Source organism: Aythya ferina (genome assembly GCF_964211825.1).
Source record: "Aythya ferina genome assembly, chromosome: 19".
Taxonomy (NCBI): domain Eukaryota; kingdom Metazoa; phylum Chordata; class Aves; order Anseriformes; family Anatidae; genus Aythya; species Aythya ferina.
In genome coordinates, this window is record NC_140309.1 from 8,775,284 (window position 1) to 8,794,630 (window position 19,347).

At 65.1% G+C, this 19,347-nt stretch overlaps 1 protein-coding gene across 3 annotated transcripts in view; it reads left to right on the forward strand.

The window, feature by feature from the left end:
• Positions 1 to 19,347, forward strand: part of ABR (ABR activator of RhoGEF and GTPase) — a 33,918-nt gene that overhangs the window by 911 nt on the left and 13,660 nt on the right. The window contains exons 1-8 of one of the 3 annotated variants that reach the window (XM_084493301.1): positions 6,861 to 7,014; positions 11,109 to 11,293; positions 15,815 to 15,919; positions 16,274 to 16,459; positions 16,610 to 16,717; positions 17,127 to 17,187; positions 18,748 to 18,800; positions 19,030 to 19,170. In XM_084493301.1, coding sequence (XP_084349427.1) covers positions 6,954 to 7,014; positions 11,109 to 11,293; positions 15,815 to 15,919; positions 16,274 to 16,459; positions 16,610 to 16,717; positions 17,127 to 17,187; positions 18,748 to 18,800; positions 19,030 to 19,170 — 900 coding nt within the window. In that variant the 5' untranslated portion in view covers positions 6,861 to 6,953. Of the gene's footprint in view, positions 1 to 6,860; positions 7,015 to 11,108; positions 11,294 to 13,632; positions 14,132 to 15,814; positions 15,920 to 16,273; positions 16,460 to 16,609; positions 16,718 to 17,126; positions 17,188 to 18,747; positions 18,801 to 19,029; positions 19,171 to 19,347 lie in introns of those variants that run through there. The other 2 variants (XM_084493300.1, XM_084493302.1) reach the window with 2 other exon arrangements.

The window sequence follows — 19,347 nt, forward strand, 5'->3', positions numbered from 1 at the left end:
GACACCGTGCAATCACCCTGGGGAAGCCCTGGAGCTGCTAAAACAGGAGCACGCCGGGGCACCGAGGTGGCCGGGCACGCTGAGGACAACGTCCTTTGGCAAGCTGCTGGCTGCTTCGTGGCACTGCCGGCACAGCCGGTGCTGTTGCCTGTCACGCTGTCCTACTTCCAGCGGCCTGGAAGTTGTTGTTGCATCATCCCGTGTGCTTTAATCCCGGCTCAAACACCATCCTGACAGCTAGGGGATGGCACTTCTCGCAGAGCTAATTCTGCAGCTGCCTTGAATTAGTTTGGTTCTTGCTCAATTGTTCGGGGTCGGTTTGTAGGAAAGCTGCATAGCGGTGGTTTAAGCACAAGCAAACACTCCAGCGTCAAACTGTGCTTAGTATTTAGTTTAATTTATATTTATCGCATTAGTCTACAGGGCTGGAGAGGAGCTCAGCTCCCGTTTCGCCTTCCCCAGCTGTCTGTAGGTGACACATCCAAAGGACGGTGTCGTGTCTCCGTGCCGCCCTGGGCTCACTCCCGCCTGCGTTTCTGCCTCTGCCCGGCTCCAGTCACTGACCCGTGGGGACATCTGGGGTGGGAGCTGGGTCCCAGCCCCACGGTGGGGCCAGGCACATTGCCTCCACACAGCTCCCAGCCAGCCCCACCAGCAGTGATGCTCTGTCATTTTTGGAGCGCTGCTTGGTGGTGGCTGAGGGGTAGGAGCAGTCGGAGTGGCCAAGTCCCCGTGCGGCGGTGCCTTTGGGTTCATGCTCACGTCCTGTGCTGTGATTGTGTCTCGGGTGTGCTCCTGAACGGTTCCCCACGCCGAGGATTGTGCAATGCTGCTCTTGGGCCACTGGAAGATGTGTGTTGGTAAAGGGGCCTCTCTGGAGCATGGGGTAAGAAACCGCTCTCCAGGGCACCGTGACCCAGAGGGGTCTTCCAGCCCCCAGGGCGCTGGGTTAAAACCTTCGCTGCCAGCAGGGGGGCTTTCTGGCAGCACCTTGAAAACCAAGGCTGCGTCTGCTGTGGTTAAGTTTGGCTTCTTCTCCTCCTCATCCCCCAAAAGGGGACCCCGGCTGTGGTCCCACCGCGTGCACTTGTCTGACTGCCACCATCCCCAGGGGAGGCTCTGCTGAGCGCACAGGACCAGCGGGCTGCCCAAGCCGGGGGCTGCGTGGCCACCAGGTGACGGTGGCAGGGATGGGGACGGGCTCTTCCTGGGCTTGTCCTGAGTGTTTCCTTGGCATTGGCACATCCGTCTTGTAGGAGAGCCAGCGTGTCCTGCTGGCGCTGACATTTAAAAGCAGAATTTGAGCATGCAATAAAATGCATGTGGTCGTCGACTGGATCCCCCTTTCTGGTTACGTGCGGCTCATTTAGTGCTCCTGTTTTTTTCTCACTTCTCTTTATTTTTCAGCTATAGCTACAAATTCCTGATTGTGGTTTGTAACTCTGCGAGCGCTGGTCTGCCTGGGGGTCCTTCCCTCAATGTTTTCGTGAAGTTTCGGGCTCGTTGGTGCTCTCCTTCAGTGTCTGCAGCTCCGCGTGGTCGGTCGGTGGGCATCCTGCCAGCTGGGCTCCCCGTAACAACGCGGCACTACCCCGACAGGAGGGGTAGGAGCGCTGGGTATTGTCTTTATGGGAATTACCAGGGAAACACAGTGGTTTCCTTTAAGTAGCTTGTGATTAATCTGATTTAAGGGGAGGATATCAGCGAGATGCCTGTGTTTGCAGCTATTGCGTGAGAGGAGTGCCTGTGACAGCAAGATACGTGATCCTGGCGTCTGAGATAACGCCTCGCCAGCTCTCTCAGGACCAACAAAATCTGAGTGTCAGCGAGCAGATGGCCAGCACGGAGCACAGAGAGGGCCAAACTTCCCTTCGTCTCTGCCGTCACCTGTCCCTGTGGCTGGGCACGCAGCTGACCTCACAGCCAAGGATGTGTTGGGGGCACGGGGAGGCTGCCAGGGTGGGGGAGCTTCTGTTTTTGGGCACTGCCTGTGGAGGTGCAGGTCTGGGCCGAAATGCTGGTGGTGTCTGCTGGTGCCTTGGGAATGTGAAGTGGGGACAGCTGCGGGGTGCCCATGTGGCACCGAGGTGCTGAGGGGTAGGCTAGGTTCTGTCCTGATCACGCTCGGGCTGCTCTTTCCTTTAAAAACCCCAAAAGCCTCAATGAGAAGGGGAACGGGAAATAGTGAGCCAAGTCCAAGGTTTGTCTTGGTGCATCTCTTTCTGGCTGGGGCAGCCGGTGGCGTGCAACAGGTGAAGGAAAGTGAAATGTTTCGTCGTCATGCTGCTGCCTTCTCTGTGCACCCGTTTCCTCTCCCTTGGAGCAAGGAGGGGACCTCGAGGCCAGTGCTGAAGCCGAAGGTGCGTGGGTGGCAGCTGCTGTCCCCGAGAGCCTGGCTGCAACATCCGTATCCTTAGCTTTTTAATTATTATTATTTTTTTTAACTTTATAGTGTTTTCCCACTGCTGGAAAAGCACTTGTTTGGCTCTGAGCGTACTGCAAGTTCCTCTTCTGGTGCAGGAAGGACATGCAGAGCTGCAGTGTTTAATTTTAACTGCTTAGGAGGGAACGAAACACCCGCGTGTGTGCGTGTGTGCGAGCCCTGGCTGGGACCTTTGAACTGTCCCCATCTGCTCTGGGGCCCCGTGATGCTCCAGGAGGTGCAGGACGTGGTGTTTCTCCAAGAAGCTGAACCACGCTCCCCGAAAAGCATAAATAAATGCACGAGTTCACGAGGTGAACACGGTGCCCCAAAAGCCTTGGGGCACAACTGTTCCTGTTCAAAAACCAGGTGGTGAGCGCTGGTTTTGGGAGCGACTTCCCTGTGCCAGCCACGTAGCAGAGGGCTTGTACAGGACCTAAAAGGGCCCTGCAGGATGGGCATGGCCCTGGAGCTGGGGGTCCCAGGGGGCTTTCCAGGGGGTGCCTGTCCCAGTGCTCAGCAGCAATGCTGAGCTCCTGCAGCCCCGAGCATCCCAGGTGCCCGCTGCAGGGCTCGACCCGTGCCAGGCTCCGTCAGCCCCAGGTCCCCCTGCCCCATGAAACCCTCGTTAGGTGCTGGCTGCAGCCAGAAGTGCCCTGCGGGGCCTGAATACATTTGCATTGTAAGTCCTCCCACAGCCGTGAAATTTGTTTTGTTATTTTTCTTCTTTTTTTTTTTTGTCTGGAAAGACTTCTGTGCGGCGGGCTCTTTGTTGGTGAGCTTTCCCCTCCGTCCTGCCCAGCCAGAGAAGGGAATAGAGGAACCCCCCTTCCCCTGGTGGCAGGGATACATTCCCTCGGGTTGGAAAAGGGAGCCTGGGATAGCAAAGGGCTAAAATGTGCATCCATCCAGGCACAAGGGAGCATTTTCCCACCTGGTTCACAGCACCACCGGGTTCCTCCCGCAGAGTTTGCTGAGAGCATCCCCAGGAGCCGCGGCACAAGGCGCTGCCGTCAGGGAGCGCACATGCTTCCCTGCCTCCCCTCCAAGAGGCATCTCAAAATAGACTTGGCTCTTCCATCCCTCCTCTCTTTATCAGTGTTTGCTAAGCAGGGGGATTTGCATATGCAGATGAGCAGCAGGGACGGCTCCCTTGGATTTGGTTCAGGAGCCGAGCTTGGCCCGGGGCTGAGCAGAGAAGGAGGGTGCCTGCAGATCTGCCTGGCGATAAGGCACAGCTGCAAAGTTCAGGGATCACGGCGAGGTCTGGCACATAGGGAGACCTTTGTGCTCAGGATGGGTGCTTTCTTCCTGGGCAGTTTTAATCTGGATCCTGCTAACCGCCTCCTCTTCCTTCTCCTTTGCAGCCCCCCCCAGGGATGGTGCTGGGGCTCCTCCAGCCCCGCTTGCCCTGGTTTTGGCTGGGTGTTCCCCGTGCCCGGTGCTGTTTTCCCTCTCCCAGCCAGGAAATTGTGTCAGAGGAGGGCATGAGCTGGTGGCGTGAGGACACGTGGCTGTGGGAGCGTGGTGCCAGCAGGTCTCTGCACCGCCGCGGTGACACTCCTGGGGTTTGCCTGTTCCTGCCTGCCTGGAGCAGGAAAAAATCCCATGTCGGGCTGAGGGAACAGGCTCTGCAGGAGCCCTGGGAGTCTCATTTGCTCAGGAGGCGCCATCCTCTGCTGTCAGTGGCTTCCCAGAACTGTCCCCATGGACTCACTGGTGTTGTTTTGCTTCCTTCCAGCCGCTGTTCCCCACGGGGCTTGGTGCCGTGCTGCTATCCCTGCGGCAAACTTGTTCCAGCATGGGCTGGGCGAGCACCTCACGGGCTCCTGGATGCCGCAGGCAGCTGCCCTGCGCTCCCCTTGGCACCGTGCTCCTCGGTTAGGGGCTGGAGGTCGTCCCCGTTGATCTCCACCTGGAGCAGGGTGCGATGCTGCCCGGGGTGCCCGTCTCCCAGCCAGCACCCCGGGGCTGTGCAGCTGCAGCCGGAGAAGCCTCTTGCACAAGAGCCCAGAAATAGCAGCGCGTGGGCTGCCCGGCCGTGGCGCAGCAGATGCCAGGCGAGCAGCAAGCCACCCGGCAGGCTGCACGAGGTCAGAGGGTGGTGGTGGTGTGGGGATCCAGCCACCCCCTCGCCTTGGCTCTCGCCGTGAGGATGCTCCCGGTTCTGAGGGGTGCGTTGTGGTTGGAGCCATGGGCAGGGGCGGTCAGGGTGCTGGAGTACCTGGTGCTCAGTGGCTGTGCCACCGCCTGCCCTGGGTGCTGGGTGTCCACGCACAGCACCTCTGCTGGGAGCCAGGTGCTGGTGCCCTATGGGCTGGAGCTGCCGAGCAGGGTTGTGTTGTCGTTTGCTTGCTTGCCGAGGTGAAAAGAGGATGAAAAGAGAGTAACCAAGCAGAGGGCTTTGGTGCCGCTCTTTGCTCCAGGCTGTGCAAAGGACCTGGGTTTGCTGAGCGCAGCCATCGGTGCTGGCATGGGGACAGCTGTGGGATGGGTGCGTGGTGCACGCAGGGGGTTCCCTTCACCCCAAGTCCATGGGATGATTGCATGTGGCCTCCAAACAGCTCCTGCCCTGCCAGCAGACCTGTGCCATGCCCTCACCTCCCTCCCTGAGCATCTCTGGGCCTGCTGCTGCTGACACCGCTGGCTCATCGCAGGGGACACCGGGGTGTTCCCACTTCAGGGGAGATTCTCTTGGCCCTCCCAGAGCTGCTCGGGGAGGCAGGAGCTTCCCTCACCCTCCTGCTGACGGGGTGATTCACCAAGCACGGGCACCCCGCTGTGCCACGGGGGGCTGGGAGCCTCCTGCCCCCTCTCTGCTCTGCAGCTGCAGGGGCCGTGCTGGTGCTGCAGCTGCTGCAGAGGGCCCCGGGCCGGCGCTGCTGCTCCTGTGCTCGGTTTCCTGCCGCGAGCAGTGGATGCCTGCGCTCAGCCCCACCACCGGCGCCTTCCTGGCCGCTCCGTGCAGCCGGGCCCTGGTTTGGCTGCATGCGTGCTCCCTGCTGCAGCCCCAGCAGCTGCTGCCGCCTCCTTCTTCTCCTCCTCCTCCTCCTCCTCCTCCTCCTTCCTTCATCCCCAGCCTCGGTGCTGGCTCTTGCTGCGTGGGCTCTGAGGGTGCCGCCAGGGCACAGGGGCTGGGCTGGGGGACTGGAGGCAAGCCAGAGCCTGGGCTGGTGCAAATGGGGGCTGGCAGAGACAGAGTGGCAAACGCACCTGCTGTGCCCTGCGTGAGGCATGCTGCCTGGGGGCTGTCACCCCATGGCCACCCCTTGGCACCGTGGGGACAAAGGGAGCATCAGGGCCCGGTCGCATCCTGCGCTGGGGCTCCCCAAGGTGCCCAGGAGTGGGGTGTGAGGGGTGGGGGGTGGCAGCACCTCCTGCCCTGACTCAGCGTGCGCTGACTCACGGCCGGGGGGGGTGTTTAGGTGGAGTGGGGGGGCCCTGCCAGGGCTGGATAGGGCCCTCAGGCTGGATGTGTCCCTCTGGGGGAGCAGGGGTGCGCCCAGGCACTGGGTGCTGGTGGCAGCGCCAAGCTGCGCTCCCCCAAAATGCATTGATCACCTCCGAGGGCTGCAGCATCCCCGGGGGCAGTGTCCCCCCAACCCCTCCTGGGTTTTCCAGGCGTGGCAGCTGCCGGTGCCCCCCCCCCCCGTGTCCTGGCACTTCACTTCCCCGCGTGCCAGTGGAGCATCATCCCTCCTGCACATCAGCCCCCCACACGGCTCCCATCTGGCCCTGGCGCCGGGTCCAAGCCCATCCCTAGCAGGGCAGGATGTGGCCGAGGGCAGTGGCTCAGGATGCTGCCCGCACCCCCTGCTCGGGGTGGGGGGCAGCCAGAATGCTTGGCTGGCTCCTGATACCTCAGTGTTGATGACTCTGGCACTTTATATTATTTCCTTTGGCTACAAGCAGATGGGGAGGGCAATTTAACCCCTGCCTGCCCCAGAGCCGAGCCCTTTGTGGGGGGCACGGGGGGCTCCCCGGGTGCTGGCTCCTCCTGGGGAGTGGCACCGGGAGGGGTCTACGTGCTTTGCATCCACCGCCAGCACCTGGTGAGGTTTCTCTGGGTAGGGGCACTGCCTGGGCATCCCTAGGGCATAGGAAAGGGATGAGAATGAGGTCAGGGAGGGGGCGGTAGCAGTGGCAGCGGCACAACCGGGTGCCCCTTTACCCCCCAGTGCCACCGGGGCGGCCTGGGGACCCCCACACCCCAATGCCCACGCTGCCACCGTCCCCACCTCCCCGTCCCCAGGCACCGCGGGGGGCTGGCGTGGCTGCGTGGTGCGGGGGACGCTGGGCTCGGCTCCCCCCCAGCGAGGCAGAGGCGGGAGGCGGGACGCGCTGCCATTGCCAGCCAGCACCTCCTTCCTTGGGTGCCCCTGGCAGAAGAGGCAGGGTGCTGCCGGGCAGGCGGCCGTGTGCCCCCTTCTCCCAGCCAGCCCCACGCCTGGGCCCGCGGCCCCCCGCCTCCCGCCCTCGCCGCCTTTGTTGTGCGATGCGAGCCGGCTGCTGGCGGAGCTGAGCGCCGAGCATGGAGCCACTGAGCCACCGCGGCCTGCCGCGGCTCTCCTGGATCGACACCCTCTACAGCAGTACGTGCCCCGGGCGGGGGGCCGGGAGGGCTCGGGGCGGCGGGTCCCCCTCCCCTTTACCTGTTGGGTGACGCTGCGTGGCGCTGGGGACGGGTGCTGCGCCGGCGATGCGGAGCCCAAGGCGGGCAGGGGGCAGGTGATGCTGGCGGGGGCCGCGCTGCCCCCTCCCCGAGCATCCCGCACGCCACGGCAGCGCTCTCCGGGGTGGGTGCAGGGGACCCGTGCCCGCTGCGAGGGGCTGCACGGGTGGGCTGGGTGGCGGTGGCACTGGTGTGGTGGGGTGCACGGGTGCCGGAGCGGAGTGACAGCTCGTTCTGCCCACGGGGTGCTTGGGGACCCCACGGAGGGGTTGGGGACGGGGGGTGCTGGCTCTGTCCCCCTCCCTCTGTGGCCTCGGGACGTCTCCTCTCCCCCAGCGGTGATTTTTAGCAGGCACGGCGCTGAGGGTGCTGCAGAAAAGCAGTCCCATGGTGCTGGGACCCGAGGGTTGGCAGCTGGGGGGGCTTGCAGCAGCGCCGGGGGTGGAAATCCCTCCTGGTCCCCTGGATGGGCAGCTGGGACGTGGTGCAGGGGGAACGAGCCCCCCACGGTGCTGGTCCCGGGGCACCTGGCGCAGGCTGGCTGGCTCGGCAGCATCCGAGGGAGCCTGGGACACGGCTAGGAGGCGGGGGGCTCATTATAGGGTCCTTGCTGCTTGTTTGGGGTGCACCGAGCTGCCTGGGTGCACCCGTGGGTGGATTGCAGGGTGTGAATTCCCGTTAGGGTGTTTGCTGGGAAGCGGCTGGGCTTGGAGCCCGGCGCTTGTGGGGCAGGTTTGCGTGGGGAACGGGGGTGATGGGGATGTGCAGGGAGGGGGCACGGCACCCCTCCTGAATTAGGAACCTGCTGTGCCCACAAACCTGGAGCTGGGGTTGGTCGGGGAGGGGTTGGGTTGTGTGTGATGCACGGGGCTGAGCCCCCCCCCAGAGTTTTCCATCCTCAAGCCCCTAAAGCAGACACTCATGCCAGCTTGTGGGGACAGCCAGGCTGGAGCCTGGAGGCTGCATCCAGACCCCGCCTCCGCACGCTGCTTTCTCCCAGCAGCTGCCTCCCTGCAGAGCCCATGGTGCCCGGCTGTGGCATCCTCCTGGGCACCCAGCTCTGGAGACCTTTGTGCCCAGGGGATGGGGGCATTTGGGAGCGGTGCCCACACCGTGCCAGGCTCCTGAGCCCCCCGAGACGCTGCGGCGGCGGGGAGGAGGCAGTGCAGGGTGCGGAGGAGATGCTGTTTGTGTCGAGGCCCGTGGAGGCAGGTCTGAGGCCAGCTCACGCATCCCTGTTGTCATGGTGAATTTTCACCCAGCCCCGGTAAAAATGTGGCGTTTTCCCAAAGCTTGCAGGCTGGGAATAGCAAAATCCGCTTCCCCCCACCCCCCTCCCCGTGTGGATGCTGAACTTCTCCTGTGGAAATGAGGCGGGCGAGCGTTGAGGTGTGCAGAGCCCTGGAAGCAGCTTGTGCCCAGCTGGGAAAGTGAAGAAAATGCCACCCTGTGCCGCTGTGACAGAGCTGTCACCTGCCCGCGCTGGGGAGGAGCTGGTGGCCGCCCTTGGCTGCGCTCCCTCTCGAGCATCATCTCGCTGGCATTGGCTTGGGTGGCAGAGCTGAAATGTGATTTTCTTTTTGGGGAGGTGTTCCTGGTCCTGCTGCGCTCCGGGGCCGTGTGCCAGCCTGCGGGACCCCCATTAGTGCCGGCATCCCTCGGTGTATGTGGGGCTGGGGTCTGCAGCGCTGCGGGGGGAGCCTGGGCCAGGGGCTGCTTTGGGTGCAGGGCTCCGAGGTGGCTCCCCTGGGCCAGGCTCCCTCTGCTCCTCTGTCCCCATGCCTTGGGTGGAGCGGGAGGGTTGCCACTGCTGCGAAAACCCGGGTGCCTGGCGCAAAAATAGCTCTGGGTTTGGCATGGGCACAAGAACAGGCTGCAGGGGCAATGCAGCTGCGGGGGGAGGAGAGAGGCAGCGAGATTTGGGTTTGCTGAGCCCTGCAGGCAGGGAGGTGCAGGGGACGGACTCTCTGTGTCCCCCGGGCATGAGCAGGGTCCCCCTCCCTTGGTGGCATCGGGCACAGGTCTGTGTGCCAAGCGATGGCACTTCCCTGCAGGTCTCTGTCTGCAGCACATCCTGGCTTGCATCCGCCTGCCCTCAGAGGGATTGCAGTGATGGAGCCACTCTTGCTCCTTGGGGACTGGGGGCTTTTCTCCAGAGGCCTCGAGGAGGTCAGGGTGGTCCCTGTTTGCAGGACAAGGTGAGAGCTGCTGGGCCCTTCCCCTTCTGTGCCTCCATGCCATCGCCACCACCTCCTCCCCTTGCACCGTTGCCAGTGTCACCTCTGGCAGGTGGCAAGGTCCCCAGCCGCCTCATTAAAACCGTTCCTCGTTACCTGAGCTGCTCCCAAGCCTGGCAGTAGGGCGGGGAGGTGGCCAGGTCCCCTCCAGTGCTGGTGCTGGGCTCAGCGTGTGCTTCCCTGGCCGCTGCTGGCTGCCTGCCCCGTTCCTGGCATGGGGGCTGTGTGGAGGTGGTGGCTTTGGCAGGGCCGGCGTGGCCTCGGTTGTCCCCATATCGCTGTCGATGGATGCTGGGGTGGATGGCACAGGCTTGGGTGCCGGGCTGTACATCAGCCTGGAGATGAGGAGCTTGGCCCTGGTCAACAGGAGCTTGGGGTTCCCCCATCCATGCTCTTGATTTTTTTTTTGGGGGGGTAACCTTCAGCTTTGCCCACCATGGCAAGGCCGCCTGCCCTCGCAGGGTGATGGTGATAGGCCTCCGGGGGATGCTCATTAGGTGCTAATTGCTAACAAGGAGAGGCCTGAGAGCAGTTGGGCTGTCCTGGCAGAGCAGAACGCACCTGAGCGGTGTTGGGGCTCTCCTCCATCCTGCCCTGGGGTGCAGGAGAGGTTCCCAACACCCTGCTGGCACCTGCAGGGCTGCCGGCTTCACAGCACTCCTTGATTTACAGATTTATCCACTTTAAACGTTAAGCAGAGTGCGATATTAATGGGATGAGCAACACTGCTGGGAGCTGGGGACTCCTCAGCGGGGTGAAGTGGCAGCAGCACAGGGTTTGCTCAGGGCCGGGTGCAGGCCACACGCCCCATTCGTGCGGGGGTCTGGGCTGCAGGGACACCCGGGCAGGGTGTGGGGGGACATCTTGGGGCCGGGTTGGGGGCTGTAGGGGCTGTGGGGCTGTGTGTGGGGTGCCAGCTGCACCCCGTGGCCGCCTGTGCCGCAGCCGGGCTCCCTTCCCCCTCGCCTTTGTCAGCATCTCGGGGCTGCTGCAGCCGCCTCTCGCCGCCGCCGTTTCCATGGGAACGGGTTAGGAGGCCCCCCCGGCCCCCGCTGCGCCCCCGGCCCCGCCGCAGGCCCTGCACCCCCCAGAGCTCCCCCTCGGCTGCTCCCGGCTCCCCATTTCCTTCCCCACACCCTGCCGAGGGCTCCAGGCCCCCGATGTGGCTGCACCCAGGGCCGTGGGGCAGCGCGAGGCCTCCTTGGCCTGCAGCAGCCCCCCTGCGTCACCTCAGCGGGGTTTGTGGCACGTCGGCATCGCCGCCACGCCTGCCGCCATCCCCTTTTTCCTGGTGGGGTGGCCATGTGCCCTCGCTGCCCCCCCTGGGCCTGGTGTGATGTCCCCCCTGCAGCCCCTATGGGCCTGGCACTGCTCTGGGCAGGGGATGGGGAGGATGGCGGCTGCCAGCCCGGCTCCATCGTCCCCCTAGGGCCGGTGAGGAGGGCATTTTGCTGCTGGCGAGGGGTGTCTGCAGGAGCAGCTGCCCCCACACAGACGAGGCCTGCGGCTTCCCGGCACCATGAATTATGCAGAGGCAGGGGAGGGTGCCCGCAACATGCCCTGCCTGCCCCGCGGGGTGTGTGCGTGTCCCCGCACGGCCCCGCGTGTTGGAAACGGGCTCGTTAGTCCCTGGGTAATTACAGCTCGGTGCATGGTCACTATCAGCATGGTGAGAGGCTTCCCCTGGTGTCCTTGTCCTCCCCCGGCACCGGCCATGAGCCCGCTGGTAGGCGGCATCTCTGGGATGCTCACCCCCCATCTTCTCTTCCTCTGGCAGATTTCAACTATGGTGCAGATGACTACGATGCCGAGGGCAATGAGGAGCCCAAGGCGCTGCCGGAGGGCTCGGAAACCATGCCCTACATCGACGAGTCGCCCACCATGTCCCCCCAGCTCAGCGCCCGGGGCCAGGACAGCGGCGACGGCGTCTCGCCCACACCCACCGACGGCCTCGGCACCGGGGTAGGTGGGCTGGGGGCTGTGAAATTTGGGGCTGGGGGTGCCCGGCTGGGAGGGATTTGCGGTGTTGACGATGGTCTGGTGGTGCTGTGACCTCGGTGGATGTCCCCTCTGCTTCCCAAAGCCGGTTCCTTGTCTGGATGCTGTTTGGGACGGGGCTGCGTCCATCCATGGGACGTGTCGGTGTCCCTGCCCAGGACAGCAGGCTCTGGGTGCTGGAGCCCAGCCTGAGGGTGCTGGGACCCCCCTGTCCCCTGCCCCTTTTTTTTGGGAGGCTTGGGACAAGGCGCAGCCGCGCTGCCGGCTCCATCTAGCGGCACTTGGGGACACCCTGCCAGCTGCAGAGGGACACCGTGTCCGTCCCCTCCTCTTTGCAGGGAAACTTAGATTTAACTCCTTGGGCTCTTACCCCAGCATCCTCGCCGAGCCACTGGGGTTTTATCCATCCTCTTCCCAAGGAGGGGAGCTTGGAGAGCTTCGGAGTGGGAAATTAAAAGCGGAAAATGTGATTTTTTTATTTTTTTTATTTTTTTTTTTTTTTCCAGAATCGAATTATCCCTAAAGCCCAGGGGGTGCCGTGGTGTCCCGGGGACACGGGGGCTGCTGCCGCTGGGTGCTTCTGCTCCCCGGCACAGGGTCTGCTCTGAGGGAGCACCCAGGCTTTCGGTGGGGTGTCTGCGGCACGGCAGGGGCACGGGAGGAGGCGGCGTGGAAAATGTGGAGGTTTTTGCCGTGGAAGGAGTTAAGGCCTTAACCCGGATGTTGAGGCGGAGGAGCGCAGAGGTGTGGCTTCCTCCCCCAAGGGTGCTGCGCAGCATCCTCAGCGCCCAGCCCCACGGGGGTCCCGCGGGGCCCTCCTGTGGGTCCCACCACCCCACTCCAAGCTACCGTGACCCTGGGCACGGTCCCCCGGTCCCGCAGCAGGGAATTGAGGCAGTCCCCGCCCCAGCACCATGCTCGCAAGGGGGTCTTGACCCTGGCAAGATGGTCCTGGGGGGGGGGCAGCGGGGTGGTGGGTGGCCCTGGGGGACGCAGGCGGTCTCAAGTGGCCGTCTCGGCTCAGCACTGGCCCAGCGCTAACAGGATTGGGAGCTTTAGAGCTCAGCGCCGGCTCTGCCTCTGATCTCTTTATCTGCAGCTGCTTGGGTTAGGGCTCAGGGGAGTGCCCTTTGGGTGCTGGCAGCTGAAATCTTGGGGTACCCCCAGCCTTGTGGTGGGCACACGCGTGTCAGCTGGTGCCTGGGTGGCACGGAGTGCCTGGCTCACCCCCTCTGCAGAGGTGTCTGCCTGCCCTGGTGTCCTCCAGGTGCCAGAGGTGGCATCTCCAGCCTGGGGGCTGGCAGGATCGGGGCAGGGCGTCTCCTCTCAGGTGCTTCTGAGGCTGAACCTGGAGCCCCAAAGCCCTGCGTGGGGACCAGCCCGTCCCACCCACAGCCCTGAGCATCCTGGCAGGGGCTGTGGTCACAGCGCAGGGTGGTGGCCCAGCCTTGGCTTGGGTGTTGCTGGGTTTGGTGCTGAGGGTGGCTGCTCTGGTCATCCGGTGTCCGTGTCCTACCAAAAACGTGCAAATTCTGAGCTGCACAGTGGGGTTGGTTACGGGTTTAGAGAAGAGCGGGGAGGCGAGCGGCTTGTAGGGACTGAGCAGCTGCTGGTTCCCCTTTTGCTGCTGAGGAGAGGGGGAAAACGGCTGAAACGGCTCTTGCGTTAGCTTGTGCAGATGTCCACATCTCCTTGCCCCATCTGGCAGCACCCGTGAGGCCCCGCAGAGCCGTTGGGGCCGGGGCAGCAGCCGGGTGCTGGTCCCCACTGGGTGCAACGTGGATGCTCTGGGAAGCGCCGTGCAGCAGCAGCATTTCCCTGCTGAGGTTCCCTCTGGAGCAGGGAGGGGTTGAGGACCCTTTTCCTGGGAGGGGGGGGCTGAGGTTGGGGGTCCAGGTGCCCTTATGGGACCCGATCCCTGCTGCCGCCCTTAGGGGCGATGGAAGACCCCATGGTCCGGCTCTTTCCTTGCTTGGGGGGGACCACGGGGACCCCAGGTGGGATGGGAGCTCTCCCATCACTCATGACCCCGCCTGATGAACGCGGGGAGGCCACGGGGGGGTCCGGATGGAGGCAGCAGCACGGTGGGGAGACCCCCTCTCTATGGGGTGCCCCCAACTCAATGCCTTCCCTTGCTGCCCAGCACCACATAACTCCAAAAAAAAACCAACAAAAACCACCAAAAAACAAAAAACAAGCGGGCGGCGGGCTGCTGCGCCCCAGCCTTGACCAGAGCGCGGAGCAGCCCCACCTCCAGCGCCGCGACGTGCATTTCCTGTAGCGAGAGCGCAGGGCGGAGCGGCGGGGCTGGCTGCGAGCAGCGCGGCACGGCGGGCAGCGGCCCTACACCGCCGGCAGCCCCCCCCCTAAAAAAAAAAAACAACACCCCGGGGGAAGCGTTGGCCTGGTGGGCAGAGCTCGGCACCCCCTCAGCCCCCGGCTCTGGTGGTCCCACCGTCCTCGCCGCCGCCGTCGCGCTCGGGCGGCCGTGCCGCTGCCCAAGGAGCGCCTCGCAAAGGGGCCGACGGGGCAGGAGGGAGCACCGGGGATCCCATAATGGCTCCTTTCATCCCGAAGCTGTGGCCGGCGTCCAGGGCTGAGTCAGGCCGGGCTGGCTCAGCCGCGTAAGCTTTCCCAGCCGTAGCTTTGTGGGGTCCCCCGTGCAACCCCAACGGTGCCCGGCAGGCCATGGAGGAGGAAGAGGAGGCCATAGGGTACCTGGATAAAGTCCTGGAGGATGAAGATGACTCTGAGCCGGGAACCCCCACCAGCCCCGGGTCTCCGTTCTCGGCCAGCGAGAAGGTGGGCACCCGTGGGACACCCCGTTCTGGCGCCGGACAGGGTGGGGACGGAGACGGGCACCTCGCCGCTGCCGGCCCAGGTCTTGGGGTTTGGGTGTGAGGTTTTCCGGGGCAGCAGCGGGGAGGGGAGAGGGTGCCAAGGGCTCAGCCGGTGCTTGCGCGTGCCCGCTGGGGTGGGATGCCGTGTTGGCAGAGCTGGGATGCTCGGGAAGAAGCTGGACCGCTCCGTGCCACGCAGCCCCATGCAGACCCCCACCTAAAGTGCCCCCAACCCCGCTGGACCCCGGTGCCGAGCCCCCGGCCGGCCACAGCCCTGCGCCTTCCCTCGCCCACCTGGCTTGGGTGCCCTGTGGGGGCTGCCATGGGGCAGGGGGAGGCCTCCATCCCTCCTCTCCTCGGAGGCTTTGACACAGGGTGGCTGCACCCTGCTGGAGGGTGGGCTCCGTGCCCTTCCGTGGGGCCATGGGGTCAGACTGGCACCGTCCCTGGGGGTGTTGTGGGTCCCCGGCACAGACAGGCCCCTTATCTCCCCAGCTCTCACGCAGGGCCGAGCCTCTGGGGAAGCAGGAAGAGCCCGTGACTAATCGGTGGCAGCGAGCCCGCCAACGTCAAGCGGGCTCTCTGGGCACCCCCCCTGCTGCTCACAGCAGCCTGGCCTTAAAGGTGCAGCTTTTTGGGGGGGGCACCGGGCTCCTGGCAGCTGAGGATCGGGACCGAGAAGGGCAGGATGGGCGATTCTGGTCCCGGAGGCAGCGTGCACTTCCTGGCTGCACTCCCATCCGGGGGGGTGCTTGTGCTGCACCCATGTTTGGGTGCTGCTGCCGGACCCCCGGCACGATATTTGGGGCCAGCAGAGCCGGGTGCTGGCACAGGGGTCCCCGCAGGCAGTGCGGGATGGGGGCAGATGGGACACGGTGGTCTCTGAACCGTCCCAAATTGTCTGGAGCAACGAGGTGGGAGTTGTGATCCGCTCCACAAGGGGCTGTACCAGCTGGGTTGAGGCAGGAGATGAGGATCTGGGTGCTGCAGGGCTGTGGCTCTGCCTGGTGCTGCTCTCGGTGGCAAAGCCCAGCTCCTGAGTGTGGTTTTTTAGTGCTGGGTTGGGACTCAGAGCACAGCAGGTGTTTGAGGTAGTCCAGGAGCAGTGTTCAGGGCCGTGCCGGTGTCGGGGATGGGACGTGTGCCCCACCGAGCAGAGCGGAGGCTTCTGGCACGCCAAGGAGCAATTTCTGGGTGGGTGCAGCTCCCAAACCCCCTCCTCACCCTCCCAGCACCAGCCCTGCCCCGATGCCACCGCGCAGAGGCCGGCGGTGACCGCGTGGGGTGGCACTTTCCCAGAGGAAGCCCCAGGCGGAGAAAAGGGTGGTGCCGGCTCGCATGGCGCCGCCGGGCACGATTCCAAGGGGTGCCTCTGGACTCTGCCCGGGGAGAGCTGTGCCGTGCCGTGCCATGCCGCCCTGGAGCGCTGCCCGCAGCGCCGGGCTCCGAGCCAGCAAGGAGCGGGGAGAGCAGTGCCGCCGGTGCCTCCCCGGCTCCTCAGCTGGCTCCAGCCTGGCCGTGCCACCCCTCGGCACGTGCTCGGCCCTCGCCATGGTGTCCCCATGGGGACACTGGGGCTGGTGGGATCAGGGGGCTCCGTCCTGCACCGGTGGGACTGAGCCGGGCTCCTTGCTGTGTCTCACAGGGCGAGCGAGACGCTGGCAAAGGGCTGGAGATGCGGAAGCTGGTGCTCTCCGGCTTCCTGGCCAGCGAGGAGATCTACATCAACCAGTTGGAGGCACTCCTCTTGGTGAGCACAGCTCGGGGAGGGTGTCCCCAGGACGGGTGGATGGGGTCCCTTCTGCTAGGGCAGCCCCTCCCCAGCCAGCCTGCGCGGCGCAGAAGTGTTTCCAGCCCCGCTTCCTCCCGTGGACACGCCGGCCCTCGCGGTCAGGACGTCGTTGCACAACACGAGGGTCACTGCTGATGTAGACGGGGAAGTCCCAGGGGGTGCAGGAGCGTCGGCACGCAGCGACAGCCCCTCGTGCAGGGGGGTCCGGGGTCGTCCCAGAGCTGTCCCCCTCGGTGGGCTGCAGGAGCCCCTGGGGGCTGTTTTCTCTCGGCGCCCCGGTCTCAGGCGCTCTCCCCTCTCCTCGCCCGGCAGCCCATGAAGCCGCTGAAGGCCACGGCCACCACGTCGCAGCCCGTCCTCACCCTCCAGCAGATTGAGACCATTTTCTACAAGATCCAGGATATCTACGAGATCCACAAGGAGTTCTACGACAGCCTGTGCCCCAAGGTGCAGCAGTGGGACAGCAACATCACCATGGGCCACCTCTTCCAGAAGCTGGTACGCGCCTTCCCCGGGGCTCTGCTTTGCTCCCTGCCTGCTCGAGGGGCAGCCCGTGATGAGTTTTGGCCCCCGTGGCTCCTGCCTGGCCTCTGGGGGGTGCAGGGGACCCCAGGGGTTGCCTGGCTGACCCCCCACCCATGCCTGCAGGCCAGCCAGCTTGGGGTGTACAAGGCCTTTGTGGATAACTACAAAATCGCGCTGGAGACGGCCGAGAAGTGCAGCCAGAGCAATTACCAGTTCCAGAAGATCTCAGAGGTGAGCAGGGCCGGGTCTGCGCCGTGGGGTCAGAGCATGTGCCACGGGGTGGGGCAGGGGACATCGTCGCTGTGGCCAGGTCAACCACGTGCACCCCACAGAGGGGCTGCCCCTGCCTGAGGGATTTTTGGGGACCACCTGTGGGGCTGATCCATCTGCAGCTGTGCCGGGATGGTCGTGGCCTCGGTGCTGTGCTGAATCCTTCAGGATTTGGCCCTTGCTTGGGGTCCCTCAGCAGGACCAGTGCTGCTCCGGGGGAGCCCTGGAGTGTCCCACAAGGGCTGATCTGTGGGGCACAGCCACAGTGGGGGGTGCGTGGCATGTGCGGAGCCCCCCAAACCCTGAGCAACGACCTGCCCCAGCCTTCAGCCCCCTCGCCCCCACCCCTGACGGGCATTTTCCTCCCTAGGAGCTGAAGGTGAAGGGCCCCAAGGACTCGAAGGAGAGCCACACGTCGGTCACCATGGAGGGTACGGCATGCGCGGGGCGGGCGTGGGGAGGGGGCTGCAGCCTTTTGTCTGCGGGTGCATTACCGAGCGGCTCCCGGCAGCGGAGCCCTTCTGTGTTCCCATGCGCGGCGCTGGTGCTGGTGCTGGTGTTGGTGGGGGGGGTGGGACGCCCCTCGTGAGGATGCTGGGGGCGTGCAGCAGCCCCCCACCCCCTGCCCACCCCCTCCTCCCTCGCTGGGAGCCGTGCTGAGGGCCGATGCCGCGGCGCAGCCGGGCTGAGCTGCCGAGGGGAGGCAGGGATGGCTGCGCGGAGACGGGGCTGCCATGGAAATCCTCGTTATCGTCCGCCTGTGCTGTAACTGCAGCTACGGTGAGGGGCTGGGGGCGGTGGGGAGGTAGCTGGGGGTGTTTCACCTGCCGTGCTGGGGGTGTTTCACCTGCCATGGGGGTGCCGGCCGCTGTCCTTGCTGGCTGGAGGTGGCATCGTGCTCGGCAGCCTGAAGTTGGGCGCGTCTTTGTTCCCAGCTCCATCGAGCCGCCTTGGCTCGGGCACGCATGGCCACGCGCTCGCCGGGCCCGTGGGGCTGAGGTTCGTGCTGGTGGTGGTGAAGGGGAGCCCCACTCGAGGGGGCTCTGCGCCGGGGTGGCGATGGGGAGGGGTCCCCGTTTGCTCGCCGCAGGCTGCGAGCAGCTGGGGGCTGCAACGCCCATCTCTGCGGGGCTGGAGTGGATTCTGCTTCCCTGCTTGCTGCCATCCTGCGCTGCCTGCCCCCAGGATCACGCTGATGGGGATGGGGATGGAGGGGGGCCCGGTGCCGTGCCAGATCAGCCCCTCCTGGGGACGCAGCGGGCTCCCAAGTGCTTTGCATCTACCTGTAGCGATGGCAGCGGGAGGCTCCATCCTCCCTGTGTGCAGGGTGGGAGGATGCCCTGAGCGTCCCCTCCCTCCTGGAGCCCTCGCCGGGTGCCGCAGGGGTTCCAGCTTTCTGTGCTGCCACCGAGGCGTGGGGACCAGCCCCATGTCCAGACCCCAGCTTGCCACAGCACCCTCCCTCGAGCTCCTTGGGAATGGGGCCGGACCCCCTCCGTGACTCATGCCGTGGCTCGGGGTCGGCGTGTTTCCCTCTTCCCCTCTTGCCTGCAGCCCGTCCCTGCTGGGGCCCTGCAGTTTGGGGAAGTGGTCCGAATCGTGGGGAAAATCCAGATGCCTCAGTCTGGGTATAAATAGCCCGGAGAGACATGTGAGGGGCGCTGGGCACCGCATGCATGCCCCTTGCGAGGGGATGGGGAGGAGGAAGAGGAGGAAGGTCTGGCTTCTGGGGATGAAAAAATCCCCAGAGCATCTCTCGGGGTCAGTGGGAGCAGGGTGGGAGCTGCACAGGACCCAGTGTGGAGCAAAAAGGGAAACTGAAAAAGCTCTGGGCCGCTGGTGGTGCCAAGCGGCTCTTCCGCCCCGCTGCCATGTCACAGCGGGGTGCGGGGCCATGGGGAGGTCTCACCGGGACCCAGCAGGGACTGGGGGTGCTGTGGGGGGCTGAGACCCCATGGGTTGTGCTGGCTGACCCCTCGTGTCTCCCGCAGCGCTGCTGTACAAACCCATTGACCGCGTCACCCGGAGCACCCTGGTCCTGCACGTGAGTGTGGCGCCGGCCCCGGGACGGGATGGGGACACCAAGGGGTTGTAGGGACAGGTGGCTGGCGATGGCTGCGTCCCCAGGGAGACCTTCCCTCGTGCCAGACCAGCCGTGCCCTGCTGCTGCTGGGCACCCACAGCCCGGGGAGCGCCATGGGGGGCACCCTGATGTGGGTGCTGCGGGGTAGGTGGCACCCTCGGGTCGCTCACCTGTGCCCACCCCCATCCAGGACCTCCTCAAGCACACCCCGGCCGACCACCCCGACTACCCGCTGCTGCAGGACGCCCTCCGCATCTCGCAGAACTTCCTCTCCAGCATCAATGAGGACATCGACCCCCGGAGGACGGCGGTCACCACCCCCAAGGGGGAGGTGAGGCAGGCAGGGTGGCACGGGGTGGTGGCCAAGCCCTCTGCCAGCCCCTGGTGGTGCCTCCACCTTGAGGAGCCCCACGGTGCTCGGCCGGGAGGTGGAGGGGGTGTCCTCAACACAGCTCTGGGTGTGCGGGTTGTGCTCTGGTCCTCGCTGCTCGTGGCACCCGAGGGACCC